The sequence below is a fragment of the Bactrocera latifrons genome, unplaced genomic scaffold (genome assembly GCF_001853355.1).
Source record: "Bactrocera latifrons isolate USDA-ARS-PBARC rearing strain unplaced genomic scaffold, ASM185335v1 scaffold_833, whole genome shotgun sequence".
Lineage (NCBI taxonomy): Eukaryota > Metazoa > Arthropoda > Insecta > Diptera > Tephritidae > Bactrocera > Bactrocera latifrons.
Genome location: NW_017537527.1, coordinates 44,998 through 62,703, shown reverse-complemented (window position 1 = coordinate 62,703; position 17,706 = coordinate 44,998). Strand labels below are relative to the sequence as shown.

The 17,706-nt window shown below is 36.3% G+C and overlaps 1 protein-coding gene across 2 annotated transcripts in view; it reads left to right on the top strand.

Moving 5' to 3' along the window:
• The window catches only part of LOC108977078 (calcium/calmodulin-dependent protein kinase kinase 1-like), a 19,992-nt gene extending 6,937 nt beyond the window's left edge, over positions 1-13,055 (top strand). Inside the window, exons 2-5 of one of the 2 annotated variants that reach the window (XM_018946587.1) lie at positions 10,014-10,247; positions 10,935-11,215; positions 12,145-12,267; positions 12,830-12,903. In XM_018946587.1, coding sequence (XP_018802132.1) covers positions 10,014-10,247; positions 10,935-11,215; positions 12,145-12,244 — 615 coding nt within the window. In that variant the 3' untranslated portion in view covers positions 12,245-12,267; positions 12,830-12,903. Of the gene's footprint in view, positions 1-10,013; positions 10,248-10,934; positions 11,216-12,144; positions 12,268-12,829 lie in introns of both variants that reach the window. The other variant, XM_018946588.1, reaches the window with a different exon arrangement.
• The last annotated feature ends 4,651 nt before the right edge of the window (positions 13,056-17,706 follow it).

The window sequence follows — 17,706 nt, the reverse complement described above, 5'->3', positions numbered from 1 at the left end:
TTGGAGTTAAGCTGAAAAACACCGAAAGTATTGACTCTGTATATGGGCTGTATTTTGACGGTGAAAAGTACAACCGCGACACTGTCAAAGAGGAGCATTTTTCTCTTATAGCGGAACTTGGTTGTCATTACTTTGTCCACGTCACCTCTCCTTCCGGGTCAGCTGAGGATGAGCCGCAAGTTATATGGCAGCATTTACAAGACAATTCAGTTGATGTGGAACATCTAGTTGTCGGTGCTGATGGCACCAACACGAACACATTTTGGAAAGGTGGAATCATTCGGATACTAGAAGAAAGAATAGGTAGACCATTACAAGTGGGTTGTTTGTCTTCTACATTTCAACGAACTTCCATTTCGTGCTCTTTTCGAACACATAGATGGTGTCTCAAAGHKTCCAAATACATTCTCTGGCGACATAGGTAAACTGCTCCCTGATTGTGGGAAGTTGCCTGTTGCCAAATTTGAAAGTTTTCCATCCTGCCAATTACCTTCTGAGGTTAGTAATCCGACCCAACTTAGCACAGACCAAGCTTATCTCTATAAAATATCAGAAGCTGTTATTTCCGGTCAATGTTGCTCAGATTTAGCGCCGATGCATCCAGGTAACATGTGCAAATCTCGCTGGCTGACCTGTGCAAATAGAATTCTGAGATTATACATTTCTACTGCAAACCATCAAAGGAAATAAAGATTTTGGTCAAGTACATACTTACAGTTTACTCACCTTTGTGGTTCTCAATAAGATTCAACAGTTCAATCAAAGATGGCTCGCGCCATCWCTATGCKRCAATTCAAAGGTCGAGATACTTACCTGCTGAACTGTGCAAGGTTGTCGATTCATCCATTCAACAGAATGCTTTCTTTGCTCTTTCAGAAAACATTCTCCTTAGTATGATGACTGACGAACGGATAGAAGTCAAAAAGTTGGCCCTTGACCGTCTTCTGGCAGCCAGAGAAGCAGAGTCTGACACTGTAAATGGAAGGGTTAGATGTAATAAAGTGCCAAAGCTGAATTTCAAAGCTAATAATTATTACGATGTGATTAACTGGAAGACTATTACCTTGACTGTTCCACCAGTTCTTCGTTCACTTTCTAACGTCGGGGGACACTGCAGAGGTATGGAAATTTATTGAATTCCCCTCTCACACCATGGCAGTCGAGAGAACCATCAAACTGGTGACAGAGGCATCTTCTAAAGTTATTGGCCCCCAATCTCGTGATCGTTTTATACGCTCTACACTGARGTCTAGGCAACAAGTGCCAAAGTTTAGTACAAAATCAGATTTTATCAATAAATTTGACACAGATTCAGACTAAAATAAGCCTGAGATATGGTTGGTTGGTTGGGTTGGGCTTGGGAGGAACCCGAAGAGCAGCCACCTCCACGCGGTGGGTTCTGGGTGACCAATACAGGTTAGCTGAGAGCTGCAACAATTTTCACCTTGCGCTGTGGCGCGCCACATTTTCGCTCGTATCTCGGGAACGGTTCGTCCTACGGCCATTTCACATGAGATGCGTATTTCAGGCGCCAGGTAGACAATTTCACGATTTTAGGCGAATTTCCGAAATTTCAATCCGATCTCAAAACAAAAWATTGCATTACAATCAGGAAGTACTAAGGCAACTTTTCCGCACTATTAGAAATCCCGAATCGAAAAAAGTCCGGAATCGACTCACCCTACTCATCATACTAGCTGTTCTTTTGTCTTTCCCGAAAACCAATGGTTTCGTTTGCAGCCGTATTTAAGGAACTTGAAATGCTGTTCCACAGTTCCTTTATACCGAATTGCTGATAATTGCTCTCAGGGGAGAGCAAGTCGGGCAGAATATCTTTCGGCTGTCTGTTGTGATTGCAGCTTTTCAACGTCGTACCTTCCTTGTGTTTGTTGAGGTGCGTTTTTTGCTACACAGAGGTCCTTGCGTATCTTCGGTGCAACAAGGTCTGAGTCCAGCGTAGGCACGTCCAAAACTCTTGAATGCGGGTACTTGACGACGGAGTCTCTCTGCCACCACGAACCCCACTCCAGATTTTCGCTGTTTTTTATGACCACACCACAATGCCACAAGAACATTTTCGATTCAGTCCTTGCCTTGTCCATTGCACTTCTTCAACGGCGGCGGTATCAGCCTTTCTTCGTTCGAGGAAATCAACCAACTGGGCTGCGGCAAAGTCACAGTTAATAGACCGGACRTTCCAGGTGCATGCCCTTAAGTCGTAATCCTTACTGCGTTTGTAGTGGTCGTCATCAGAAGGGGGAGGGTTTCTCTTCCGGAGCTATATTATTCTTTTCGTTGGGCGTGGTTTTTAGGTGGCGTGTCCCACACTCAGCACACAACCCTGGATATGTTTCGCCTTCTCACCTTAGCTCACCTTTAGGCCGATTATTTTTGGTTACACAGGGCTCCATACCAGAGGAGCCGTTTCTAGTTTTGATATTATTATATATTTAATATTATATTATAAATAAATTATATATTATAATAATATAGGATAATTCAAAAAAAAAATTTTTTTTTTTGCTTTTTCTGTTCTCTGATACCCTTAGAATTGATGAAGAAACCCACTTTACATTGGAAGGTTTCGAAAAAGGCCCAACAATAATAATACCGCTCGGCGTTCGGAGCGCTCGGAGTGCACACCTCAAATTTTAAACGCGTTTTTCTCAAAATACACTTTTTTAAACTAGCGCACATAATTCCGATCGAACTACTTTATTAGCTTAATTTTTGTTTTCGATTAGCTTAATTTTTGTTTTAATGTTCACAAAACGCCAGGCTATCGTCCCTATATTTTTTCTAATTTATTAACAATGTAGTGACAAAATTTATGTAAAAAGACATGGGAAAAAATTAAAAAAAAAAACGTTCATTTTTTATTAATCAAAATTTTTTATGCGGGGGCTCAGGGTAATATTGATCCAATTTATTGCGCAAAAACTCTACATTTCCGGTATCTGGGTGGTTGAATAACTAGGTCGATCTGGACAATTTTTTTTACTTAAGGTAGCACACCTCAAAGACGATATTCGCACAAAGTCTTTCTTAAGTCGCGTTGGATGTTAAGCCAATAAGCCAACTCGTTTGTCTAAGTCTCTCCCTGCCTAGTAAAAATATTATTTAATAGATCAAGGTGACGTAAAGCAGTGGGATTAGGTACCTCCATACTAAGTAAGTGCCACAGTGATCTGGTGAGCGGCTTATATATATATATATATATTTTTTTTTAGATTGCCGAAAGTCTAGTAGTCTAGTCTAGCAGGCTTAAGTAATATCAAAATAATCGGTAGATAATATCAGTGCACTCGTATTGGCTTTATTAAAGGCACCTTTTACGGCAATGAAGATCGCTGGGTTAAGTCCTCTTTTGTCACAGAAACTTTAGATTGTCCAAACAATATCGTGTAGATCGATGTCAACTGATTTACCTCTGCCATACAGGTGCTGCCTGAAGCTCAAACGGTTGAGTGGATTTGTGGTTTGATGAGATTATCGCAGATCCTTTCCATCGGTCTATAAGATTTTGGAAAGGAAAAGTTTCCTGCTTTCGAGAAAAAAATATTCGTTCCCTCACGTCATCTTCTTGTTGTTTACGCTAAAAGCCTTAGGCAATTACGATGAGACAATAATTTGAACCATTCTGCAGTAGAACGGAAAGTATGCCATCCGTTCCGTTTGAAACAAAACGTTTCTTTCTTCAACCTTGGTTGTCAGCTGTTAGTGCGGTCTACATGTGGTCTTTCGATGAAAACTATTTAATTTTTACCGTTCCGCGTACTTTACAAAATATTCGCCAGGAGTTACGTTATCTATTTGATTTTATGCGTTCGCACAGCCGACGGCTCCATTAACGATAGGAATTTTTTTGTAATGAATGTAAAATTCATTGGCTAATTTATATCTTATTAATAAACACAGACAAATTAACAACGTGGGCTTTAATCGGGAGTGTTACATTCGAGTTGCAACTCGATTTATATTCGAGTAAGAATTTATTTGATAAATTTTTTTTCGTATGGTAATTCCATATAAATTTGTGTGTAAATCAAGCAAATGATCAATTAACCCATGAGCGGGAACTTTGGTAAAGGCATTAGAGTTTTGTGAAAGTTTTTTAGTTCCCCATTTATCCAAAAGCGACGGATTGTTTGTAATTTTCACGCCTATAGCATTCTCCATCCACATGTCTGCTAAAAGAGAAAGGCTGTAATGTTTTTGGCATTTTTGCAGGGCCTTTGCTTTGGAGTTGGCTGTCAATTTTGTCTTTTCAGGTAAGAGATCTGGTTATTATCCTGCCTCATCGGACCTTGAATAAGCACGAGAAAGACCTAACATCGAACATTCTTGGAGAATAATAAGTGAGCCCTACCACCTACAAACTTCACGAATGCCTATAAGTCTGGATCTATAGGACATCGTTTTCTGGTGTATGCCACGAGGTATCACTGAGTGATGTTTCCCTTTTTTAGCAATCTCGGTTGGTGCCGTTTTCCTGACTGGAGAGGTTTCTTATTTTCGAGGAGAACTCTACTATCCTGAAGAGTTTTTATTGAAGTGTATGAATATTATCTAAAGCATCAAACAATTATTCTTCTATTGCTTTTGGGAAGTATGGGATATTTTTTATTTATTTTGTGTAAGCCCCCTCGTGAGAGTAGAAACTTAAATGCGTATTTGAATCCAAAGGGTTCTTATCCCATAAAAACGTGTGTATTCTACTCAAACGTGCACATACGAAAGTTMTGTAGATTTTGCTTAACACTGAACAGTTTTATAAAGCAAAAAGGTTACAGCAGGTAGGTCAAAATATTTAGTTATTAGTGGATTTTTATGTCAAAGTTCTTGAACTAAAAAAGATTCAGTGCTCTAAAAAGTTTTCGCTAAGGATAAGTGCTTGTGAACTCATAAATAAGGTTTACTTAGTTCTTTTATTTAGCTTTTCGGATATAGTGTGCTAAACATTTTCTTCGAGCTCCCCTAGCGTTGATGGTTGATTAGCGTAAACCTCTCGAAATTAACGAGTCGGCAAACTTTGCACGTCATGTTTAGATGTGAAACAACAGCGGCGCATCGCCTTGTTTCATCAAATTCCGCGAAAAATCGATAAAAAAAAAAGTATGTTATTAACCCTAGAAAGATAACGTCCGTCGAAACGACGTACACATTTTTTTTTTTACACTTTTATTTGTCTACTGAGCAACTTCTTGCAATCATTTATCTCAGTCGGTAGCAGCAGCTTATTGGTAGTGGTTGATTTTTTGCGGTGAGTATTTTCTTATCTGAGTTATGATCAAATCGTACGCCGAAAAGACGTATCGTTATCTTTAGTGTGACTTTTTGGTTTTTCGATCGCATGTATGTTTTATTTGCTTTTTTGTGTTCGGCTTACTAGATTAGTGATTGGTTTTTGGTTTTTACATATAATTTGCTAAAATATATAATGGCATCTTCAAATTCAATTGATGACTCACAAATAGCTGTTCTTTTGGAAGAGTTAGATAATGAATCGATTTCATCTGATCAAGGAAGTGAAACAGTCCAAATGAGATTATGACGGGATCTGAAGCACCTGATATAATTACTTCTGATGGACGCATTATAACAGATTCCGTACCAACGCTAAGGAGTATAAGTGGACACTGTTGGAGTACAACAAAAGTAACTAGTTCTTCCCGATACGCAATGATAAACATAGTTCGAACTGCAAGAGGGCCTACTCGGCAGAAAAAATCGTTTTATGAACCTCTGGAGTGCTTTAACATATTTTTTACGGATGAGATTATATCAGAAGTGGTTCGCTGGACAAACACCGAAATTATACAGAATAGAAGTGATGATATGACTTCTGCCACAGTGAAAGAAACAAACGTCGATGAGATACGTGCTTTAATTGGAATACTAACACTGACTGCGGTTTTAAAAGACAATCACCTTACTACTGAAGAATTGTTCAATGCAAGGTATACGGCTACTATGAGCAGAGATAGGTTCGACTATCTGATCAGGCATCTAAGAATGGATGACAAAGCATTACGCCCATCACTTCGACCAAGCGATGCATTCACTCCTATCAGAAATATATGGAATATTTTTATAAAACAATGCCAATCTAGCTACATCCCTGGCTCACACATAACAATCGACGAACAGCTTTTGGGATTCCGTGGACGGTGCCCTTTTAAAATGTATATTCCTAATAAACCGAAAAAGTATGGAATCAAAATACCTATGATATGCGACAGTTCTACAAAATATATGTTTAATGCAATTCCGTATCCTGGAAAAACAACGATAACCAGCAATCTTCCTTTAGGTGAGTGCTATGTAAAAGAACTTTCAAGGCCTATACATGATACATGCAGATGTATTACCTACGATAATTGGTTCACATCGATCCCACTTGCTAAAGATTTGTTAAAAGAGCCCTACAAATTGACTCTTGTCGGCACCGTTAGATCAAACAAACGTGAAATACCCGAAGAATTCACGAGCCCGACCTGTTGGAACTTCGAAGTTTTGCTATGATGGCCCCTTAACCCTAGTTTCATACAAGCCAAAGCCATCGAAAATGGTATACTTGCTGTCATCTAATAATGAAAAAGGTACTATTGATAACACAAGTGGAAAACCAGATATGATATTGTACTACAACCAAACGAAAGGGGGGGTAGACACTCCAGATCAAATGTGTTCCGTAATGTCGTGTTCGTGAAAAACTAATAGGTGGCGGATGGCAGATTTTTATGGCATGCTAAGTATAGCATTCGTTAACTCATATGTAATATATTGCCATAATATGATAAGTATTAACCAGAAACCATTAACACGTAAGGATTATATGAAAAAGCTCTGTGCTTGGCTAATAAGTCCATGGATGAAAAAAAGAATTGAAGTACCCACATTGTCAGGAACTTTGCGCAACACTATTGAAGTCGTAATTTATTTAAACTAAACAGCTGATCGACATTAAGCGCCGCTTGTCAGCTTATGTGCTCTTAGAGAGGATATGAAAAAAAATATGAAAAATAAGCAAATTGATTGGTAAATGCTAAGCATATGCTAGGCATACAGCGATGGTTAGTGAAATGGAGACATGGAATATTTGATATTTAACCTTTAAGTATTGGTGCCTTAAGCTTCTCTCCCATAGGTTGCTAAACTGCTTCTTAATTTTGAAGCTTTTCCAAGCAAAAATATTAAAAAATATAGTTTGTCTTATACTACAAAAGACCTGAAATCTCGTTGAGTAGAGGTCTCAAAAGAGGTAATTGGTAAAGTAACTGAAAGACGCATCATTTCTGGTCCCGAGATTTTGATTTATGGAAATGGGGTCAAAATTGTCCTAGAAAAGAGTGAAATGAATCAATTGAAACCGAAAAAATTCGAAACAAACTCTCTTAAGGAGCTGAAGGCCTTCTCAGAAGAGCTTAAATCGCTAAGACACCTACGAAAGTTCACCAGCTTTTCCCCGCAATCGAAAGACCCACTTCAATGCTACTAACAAACTACTACAGCCAACAGTTTCTATAATATGTTACAAATTTTACTTTAGAGGCCGTGTGAGTATTGCACACGCATTCGAATGCCCTCATTCACACCAACAACCAGTGCGACATGCCATTCCAATAACGCMATCCGAGCACACACGCCTCATTACCAACTACAAACATACAAAACGAATGACAAAAGAAATTGTTTTGAATTCCGTAAAGTTCTCGTCAAACACCCAGTGTGTTTCACAGCAACAAACACAGCGCAAAATGCGATTTGTGTATGCCGCAAACGGCGCACAACTGTCCATCCACTYAGTCAGCGAGTCAGTCAAGGCGTCAAGCGTGCGGCTTATGACCATAATTCGCGAATCAACTTCGATCATAAAAATAAATTCAAATCAAGCAAATACGCCGCAACATCAATAAATGTCTGGGCAGTCGATTTGTACGAGTATTGTGTACCAACTGGGGCAATAACTTGCAACAAATTTCATTCTAATGCCTTGCGCCGATTTGCAGTGTGTGTTTATAACACTTCTTACATTTACTCTACACCAACCATACAGACATACATACATACAGACATTTATGTTATTTAGTTTGAACTTTGGATTGGTCGCAATCATTGGAGTGTCTGCCTCTGAGCTGTCTGTCCAACGGTGGACGCCTAAARCAGCCGTATTCCAAACATGCTTATGAATATTGTTGCATTTAATTGTTGTTGTGTTTGTTGCAGTTATTATTGCTGTTTGTTTGCCTAGTCTGTCTGGCATCTTGGCCAGATGGGTATGTGCTTCCATGTGTTGCCACTTATTTCTTTATCTGTCTTCGTCTTGTCGCGCATATAAAATATTGCATTTGGATTTCAATAATAAAGCTCCCAGCTGAGTGGGTGTGAAATTGTACATTCGTAGATAATTTTCGAATATTGCGGTGCCAACGGCGACGCATTATTAAYTTGCACCCCACACTACTACATGTCACACATTCTTACTACCTTACTAAAACCAACCAACCGGATGTGAGTTTGACAGAGAGTGTGAGAAATAGAGAGAGACGGGAAAAGGTGTCAAATAAAGGTGATGTGKTGTCGGAAAAGAATTCCATGTGGTATCTGTAGTCTATAGTTTATGAAAGAGAGAGAGAATGAAAGATAGAGAGTGCTAGTTCTACATGTGGTTGTTGAAAATAATAGTTTATTGCTTTTTGTAAAATTTGAGAGTACAATTTAGTGATAATATTATACTTGAGAATACCTCCTCGGGAAAATTTTTAACACATCTGATCAAAGTTGACCCGTACTAAAAAAAATGTAATTTTTTTAGGTACTTAATTATTATTATCGCCTTCAAGATCGGCTCCTGAGTCAACACAAGAATGTGAATACTTAATCCAATCTTCCTTGCCTTCAGCGAATTTTGGTATTTTCGACGGCATATTGAAAGTGTTCAACATCTAGCAAATGGCGTTCCTAAAATGTGATGTTGCACAAAATATCAAATTTCGCTGAAGGCACTGAAGGTCGTTCCTAAACCCACGTTTGGTCATCAGTATTGATGTCTCTGATGGATGTAGGGTCCTCAGCTATGTTAATAAAATTTTTATGTATAATAAAATTTAAATCTAATATTAATAAAATTTTTTAGAAAATTCCGGCGACGGAGTCAGTGCTACGCAACAAGATGACCCAATTGATATTGGGAATGATCACGAAGGTAGTAGCAATCTGAAAAAAAGAAAATACTSCGGTTTTTGTCCTTCCAAAATAAGACGCATGTCGCAAAAAGAATGTGTTAAGTGCAAAAAGCCCGTGTGTGGGGAGCACCAGAATCAAGTTTGCAACGCGTGCATATAATACTGCTTGACTTTATTATTATTATTTTTTTTTTTTGTTCTAAAACAATATACAAAGAGTTATTTTGTAAACAAAATAAAAAAAATTTGTTAGATTTAAGAACGAAAATTGTACCTTTTTCTGAAGACTGCCTTATTTTTGCTACTTTTTATGAAAAAAAATGAATTGCTTTATAAATTTTATACTATCTTTAATTTTTTGATTACATGTTTCAAAATGAACTGAAAATGAATGAATTAAATGATCTCAGTTAAAAAGCAAACAGTTTTTTATGTATTTAGGAAGCTCAAAATCCATTAAAAGGAGATACGTCATTATTACGTATCGTTATCTTTCCAGGGGTAAAAAATAACGTTATCTTTCTAGGGTTAATAGAGGAAAAACCCGTCGATTATGTTGCGGTGCTTTCAGTCAATGTAAAGGCTAGCAATTAGGAAAGGAACTGGATTAAAAGTATAAAGATCACATTTGGTTTTATAATTAACGAATTTTGGTTAATAAATAAAATATTCAGTTTATAGCAAAGAAGTGTACATACATATATTAATAATAAGAAGGAAGAACTGTTTTTATAAACTCATATTCATCTGAATCCCAAATTTTGAGATTCTAAGAAAAATGTAACTTAAATTTTAACCCACTGTCGTTTGCTTATTTCATTTCAGCATTTATTTTGTGGGAAAGCTGCCGACATTTGGTCTTTGGGTGTGACCCTTTACGCCCTGGTTTATGGAAACGTACCATTTATTGCAAATTCTATTCCAATTTTATATGAAAAAATTAAATTAGACCCTCTTATGCTCTTAGAAGAGCCAAAAATTAGTGAACAACTTCAGGACTGCATTCGTAGAATGTTAACAAAAAATCCTGACTTCAGAATTTCTTTACAGCAATTAAAAGTTAGTACAATTTTTATAACTTTTTATAAATAATAAAATTATCGAATGTTGAGTTATTATATATAATATATACAGTGAACAAAATAAAAACTGGGACACTCCAATAAAAATTCATATTTTTTTTGATTATTGATTATTTTTACAAAAATATGGTTTATAGTACAATAAAAACCATTAAAAAATCCAGACTTTGTACATTACTTATGAAAATTCAGCAATTTAATATTAATAAAATTTTAGTTTCAAGTCGCTAATGGCTACCGTTGATTTTTGGCAATCTTTTTATTTAAAGTGTATCTTAATTTTTCAAAGTACAATCAAAATAAATTTTATATAGAAGAAAATAAGCTACAAATTAGACAAAAAAAGGCTTGAAATCAATGGTAACCATTAGCTACTTAAAGCTTGCGCTTTCTTAATATTAAATTGAAAAGGCTACAAAACTAATGCTTAAAATATTTTCAAACAAATTTTTTAGAAATTTGAAAATTTTCCTAGACAGTTTTTCAAATTTTGTTAAATTCTCTAGAGTTATGTACAAAATTTGGAAGTTTGCTTTTTATGGCTTTTGTTCTGCTATAAATGATTTCACATAAGAAAATTTGCGAGAAAAAATGATAAGTTTTTATTGGGATGTCCCATTTTTACTTTTTACATTGTGTGTATATGAATATATATGGGTTTCAGGAACATAATTGGATAACTAAAGGTGGTTTGCATCCATTAGCAAATGTGAGTGAGAACTGTGACTTGGTCAAGGTTAGTGAAGAAGACATCAGTACAGTTGTGCAAAGTATTCCAAAACTAGACACACTGATTTTAATTAAAACAATGCTCAAAAAGCACTCCTTTGGAAACCCGTATGTTAGCGAAAATTTGCATGAGTCGCATCCACGTGATATAACTCGTTATGAACAATTTGTTCGAGCTGGTCGCTCTAATTCTGCTCCTGGGTCATACACACAGCAGTAAGTATATTTTTTATTTATTTCGTATTCATATTTTGCATGATAGATTCCTGTGATAAATGAATATATATTTAGACACCGTTGTTCCCTGGAGACACTTTCTTTACTTTTCTTCTTGATATCCTCATATGAATGGAACAAGTGGAAATTAAGATATATTAAATTTCTTGTATCCTATTTTATATATCCTTAGTAACTAAACAACGAATAATTAAATTTGTACAGAAATTATGTACAAGTCGTTTATTATAGGTGTATCGTTTGTGCCAAGCGAGAGTCGAAAATAACTTTCACATCGGTTATCGAGCTATGATTTTTATTTCGGAAATAATGACAAACTTTCTTACACATATATGTATGTAGATTATGCCTTTTGAGCAAAATGTATATATTTTCAAATGAACCGAAATCTAAACATAGTCTAGGTTTTTCGATCACATGAAACTCTGTTTTCGATGAGACTATTTCTAATACAGACCAATTGTATTTATAGAAGTTAAATCTGTATTATATAAAACTTATACATTTTTATTAACCTTTTCGAATATGCAGCGAATTATCTCTTCGTGGTCGTTAACCAGGCGAATAAATTTCTTATCGCTGAATACATTTTATTTTAATTATATACTTGTAATACTGAATTGATAATTATAATTGATAATTGATAGAGATCCCATTTGCATTAGAAAACAGCTAATGATGCAGCCTTATATAAACCATTCATCGTATAAGGAAATACTGACCTGCTTAAAATTCTTACTATTAGCACCCCTACAAAAACACAGGATTATTACTTGTAGAAAACAACTAATTTCAAATATAATTATTTTATTATCACTCATATATCTATAAAAGTCATAATCTGATTTGGAACTTCAGAAGAACATTTATTAATATGACAGGCAATTCTTTGTACTGGAATATTTCAGATATATACTTCTCCAAGTTCTATTACGAGTACCTCAGCTACCACTACAGCATTCTCTAAAATTAATTGTGGGATATTATATGAGCAACAATAATGGGTAGAATCTTCCGGTGTTTCATCAATTGTGAGTCTAATGTGTAGTAAATCAGGGCTAGTATTATGAGATAGTAAAATAATACAAAAAAGCATTGTAAATAACAGCCTTCGTTGAATTTTGCGTATGATAAAACATAAAAGCGTTCATAGCCATATTCAAACGTAAAACCCACTGTTTTGTCTGTTTATTACACGTTTTTACTCAAAATGTGTTAGTTTATAAATGAGTACATTAAATATATGATGCTAATTTAAAATATTATTTAGTGCCGAGTTTACCTTGACTTGACTAGAGGTCACTATGTAATTGATTTTGTATGTATGTAGGAAAATATTTTATAAGTATATATCAATATATGTTTAATGTTTTATATCAACAAACCTGAACATCTATTGTTTCGTAAAAAAAATGTACATCCAGTTTCATTAATCAAATTTTAATCAGTTTTTATATAAATTTACTTACCGTCTAACCGATGTTAGAATTAAAAGATTTTATTTATTATATTAAATATAATTTTATTACTCTCTCAGCTATAAATGTTATTCATATAACTAATTAAGTTCATACTTATTACTTTTAATTCTAGTGACATGGATGATAATGAAAAACTACCATCTTTTACGGAACCAGAATTTGAAAATCGTATACATTAATGACAACTTTAATTATTACATATGCACATATAAAAATTTGTATTGTGCACATTTACAACTTCTTAATAATACCCGCCCAACCGATCCGAGGGTCGCAATCCGGAATTAGCCGAGTCATAAAAGGCAAGAGAGTTTTAAGCGTTGCGATCTTAAGCTGCTCAGCTACAGAAACAAAAATTTCAACAGCCAAAATTAAGGTTTAGATTAAAGTTTATAATTTTGAAATGTTACTTGTTAAGAATAGATAAAATAATTTTTTGAATGGTACAGAGTGAGTCTGTTAGATCAAATGTGTTGTAATGAGAACTGAAATCATGACATATACGGCGGAATAGTTCGTTTAACTCAAAATTTGTTCTAGATAATAGATAATAAGAAAGTAAGGGTCTAAACTACCTGGTAGAGCGAGCGGGAACGTAAAATTAATATCAGAATAGAGAGATGGGCTACAAACTGACCCATTCATTAGTTTTACAAGAAATATTATACTAAGCATCTCCCTACGAATAGCGAGTGTCGGGAGATTTATAAGTTTTATACGGTTAGTCTAAGGGGGAAGATTTAAACTGGAATCCCAATGCAAATGATTTAAGCAAAAAGTAAAAAAATTTTTTGAACCGACTCTAACTTATCTGAATGAACTTGGTAACTAGGGTTCTATACCACGGAAGCATACTCTAATATAGGCCTTACTAGCGATGTAAAAAGAATTTTTGTGGTAAGCGTATCTCTGAATTCTTTACACCAACGTTTAACAAAACTAAAAGCGCCTTTAGCTTTAAAAACCGTGGAAGATGCGTGCTGATTAAAATTGAGTTTGGGATCCATAGTTACTGCCAGGTCCCAGATCTGGGAACTGACCATTACTCGTTCGAAATTAAATAAATTTGGTTAAGACGCAACTGTGACATTTCATCTAAGAACTCGTTTAAACATAAGCGAGTACTAATAGGAATGGTGTAATCATCAATAGATTTCCATGATACTCGCGGTAAATTGAAATCTCCCAAAACAATCATGGAATCAGTATTATTAGCCATTGAGAAAACATTATTTATTAATGAAGCATGCTGCATATATACAGATATGTCCGAGTGAGGCGGTATATAAGATAAAGTTAAGTAGATATGGCGATATGGGATATTAAGTAGTATTAGCGCAAATACGAATGCACTTAAATTCTATGAAGTCTGCATGCGGATCGTCGACTTCTTCAGATGAAACTGAAGAATGAACAGCAAACAAGAAACCACCTCCTTTTCTATACAGCCGGTCATATCTAAAGATTTCGGATTCGCTGTTGAATATTTCATTATCAAAAATGTGAAGCTTTGCCAAGTTTATGAGAAAACAATGATTTAAAACTTAAATAAATGCTATTTAAATATAAACCAGTAAGTTTTGTATTAAGACCTCTAACATCTTGATAATAAACAATCAGCGAATTATTGTTAATTAGTTTTTTGTACCCACGGGATTTCTTAGCATTTTAGTGATAACTACAGGGGGCTTATCACTTTTGTGCTCGAATTCGCACATAAATACCCCTGATGGCCAGAATGAGTTATCAAGTATGAATTGAAAATTGTCAGCGGATACGTGGATCTTAAACGACCAAATATCTATGTTATATTTGAATTTCAATTTATGGATGTCTGTATCTCCCGTAAGCTGACCGCTTACGTGTTCAGTAACAGTTTTCTCTGTGTCCTGAGCAGACGGAACCTTCTCTCCTTGATCACAAGGGGATGAGAGATTGATGAGGTCAATAGTGGTTGGGAGCATTCTTTTTAAGGAAGATACAGTGGTATCTTCATCAGACGCACATTTACATTTATTGGAAGGTTTTGGATCCTCTTCTTATTTATTATTTAAATGGTTGAAACAACGTTTCATAATGCCTAAATTTATTAGTAAGCGTTTCAAGCTCACGGCCAATTTCCTTGAAATTATTGCGCGTCTGCTTAAAAGCTTTAAATAAATCAATTTCAGTTGATTTGCATTTAATGCAAGACCAGCGCAAGCCCTTACTATCAAGAATATAATCCAATATTCTTCCTTTCAGTCGATCATATTTAAGATAGGCAAGCCCGTCACACAGCCAGCAAGAAACAAAGCGTTCCGACTCGCCTTTAACAGAACAATTCGGGAAACTGCAAGTCATAATGATAATAAATAACAATAAAGAAACAATATTAAATCAAATTATAAACAATTTAAATAATAAAATTAGAAAGAGAAATGACAAAACATTTATAACAAATAAATGCACTGTAAGTTATCAAAGGAAACAACCAATATAGCGAGCAGTTTGAGATGCACTGTGATACACGAAAAGTAGAAACTCGCAAAGATAGAAAACGAATAAAAACAAGAGAGAAATTGAAATAGCAATATAAGTTAACTCCACCAACTGCATTATTTAAGGATATAGCAACAAAAACAAATTGGAAGTGACTGGGCGGAATAAATTAAAATTACCAACACACAATTGAAGTACATTTCAAATGCTTTAATAGTAAAATATTACATAGATATGTACTTATCTTTACGGATCACTTAATTCAAACATGTTCGTTATAGTTTTAAAATATAAATTAAAAAAATTGACAGGAGCTTGAAATTACACAGCTTGATCCAAACTTAAACACTAAACACATTAACAATGCAAATATGAGAAAGTAGCTTATTGTGATTTTTTACAATAAATTATTATTATTCCAAAATTTATTTTTTAAGTCTAATAAAAATGTAGGTCAATTTATAATTAGTGCGGTACACCAGGTATTTTTCAGATACTTTTATGGAGTAATTTTGCTAAATTCTACTTGCTGGGCTTGTTTTAGGTGGTTGCGTATATAAAATTTCTTCAATTGAATTTAAATACGGAGACTTTCTTTCTATTTGTACTACATATGTGCGGTAATTCCAAATAAGCCAACTTTGCATAAGTTCATGCTTTTGTCAGATAATTATCTTGAAATTACGACTACTTAATTTTGAAACACTCTGCAGTATTTCAGAATGAAAAAATATACAGGAATATTACTTACTGTACCATAAATGTAAAATAAAACTTCAAAAGACAACAGAAGATATGCAAAATATTTTATGTTGCTAGAAAAATTTTGTGGTTGTAGCTCAGCATTGGAGTATGGAGGCATGTGTAGGAATGTTCACTGATCGCCATTCACTTGGGAGTGGCCAGAAACGATTCTTTTACATGTGACTCAAGCAGCTCACGACTTTCGGTCTTTGAAAAAGTTTCCTCTGGGTAGTCTAAGAACATCCGTTTGAAGGCGAGCAACCGCGAGAAAGCGAAATATCCGCTACAGAGGGTTGTGCGCAGAGTTTGGGACCCGTCACGTAAAAAAACACACTCAATGAAAAGGAACAACCATCCTCGGATGAGAGACCCCCCTTTTGATGACGGCCATGGCAAAATAAATAAGGATTATGAATTGAGGGCTGGAATGTCCGGTCGCTTAATTGGGAAGGTGCCGCTGCCCAGCTGGTTGATGTCCTCTTGAAAATAAAGGCTGACATCACCGCCGTCCAAGAAATGCGATGGACGGGACAAGGACAGAGACGAGTATGTCCTTGTGGCATTTACTACAGTGGCCGAGTACTATCATTGACCCCGGTGAATGAACGTCTAGCCACAATCCGCATCAAAGCGAGGTTCTTCAACATATCGCTGATTTGCGCCCACGCTCCGACGGARGAGAAGGACGATGTGACCAAAAATGAATTTTATGAGTGCTTGGAGCGCACTTATGAGAGCTGCCCCCGCCACGATGTCAAAATCGTGCTTGGCGACGAAACATGCCTAAATGGCTTGGGGCTAATCGACTTCGCCGGGGCCCGAAATATGTTTACCTGTAGTACTAGGTTCCAGCATAATAAGATTCATCAAGCTACCTGGCTGTCTCCGGAGCGAAAAACGACCAACCAGATCGATTATGTTGTGATAGACGGAAGACACGTCTCCAATGTTTTAGATGTAGGCGCGCTCCGAGGTCCTAACATGGACTCGGACCACTATTTTATTGCAGCGAAGATTGTCACCCACCTCTGTGCAGCAAAAAACGTACGCCAAAAAATACAAGGAAGGTTCGACGTCGAGAAGCTGCAATCGATTTTCTACTCGGCTTGCACTCCTGTTCCCTAAGAGCAGGACGGCAGCAACGTGGTATACAACTCGGTATAAGAGAACTGTGGCACAGCATTTCAAAGTCCTTACGTACAGCTGGAACCGAAAGCATTGGTTTTCTTAAAGTGSAAAAGAACAGCTGGTACGACGAGGAGTGCCGTGTCGCAGCGGAGAGAAAATAGCCTGCTTACCTCGCAACGTTACGATCGACCACAACACGTGCGGGATGGAATAGATACCCAGAGTTGAAGAGGGAAGCGAGATGCATTTGCAGACAGAAAAACAAACAGGCCGAAATGCGTGAGTACGAAGAGCTTGATAAGCTGGCCGACAGGGATAATGCTCGAAAATTCTACGAAAAAATGCGGAGGCTTGCAGAAGGTTTAAAGACCGGAGCATACTCTTATAAAACCCCCAAAGGTGATCTAGTCACCGATGCCCACAGCATACTTAAATTATGGAGGGAACACTTCTCCAGCCTGCTGAATGGCAGTGAACGCACAACTCCAGGAGAAGGCGAACCCGATTCTCCAATCGATGACGATGGGGCAGATGTTCCATTGCCCGACCAGGAAGAAGTTCGAATAGCAATTACCCGCCTGAAGAACAACAAAGCGGCGGGGGCCGATGGATTGCCGGCTGAGCTACTCAAGCACG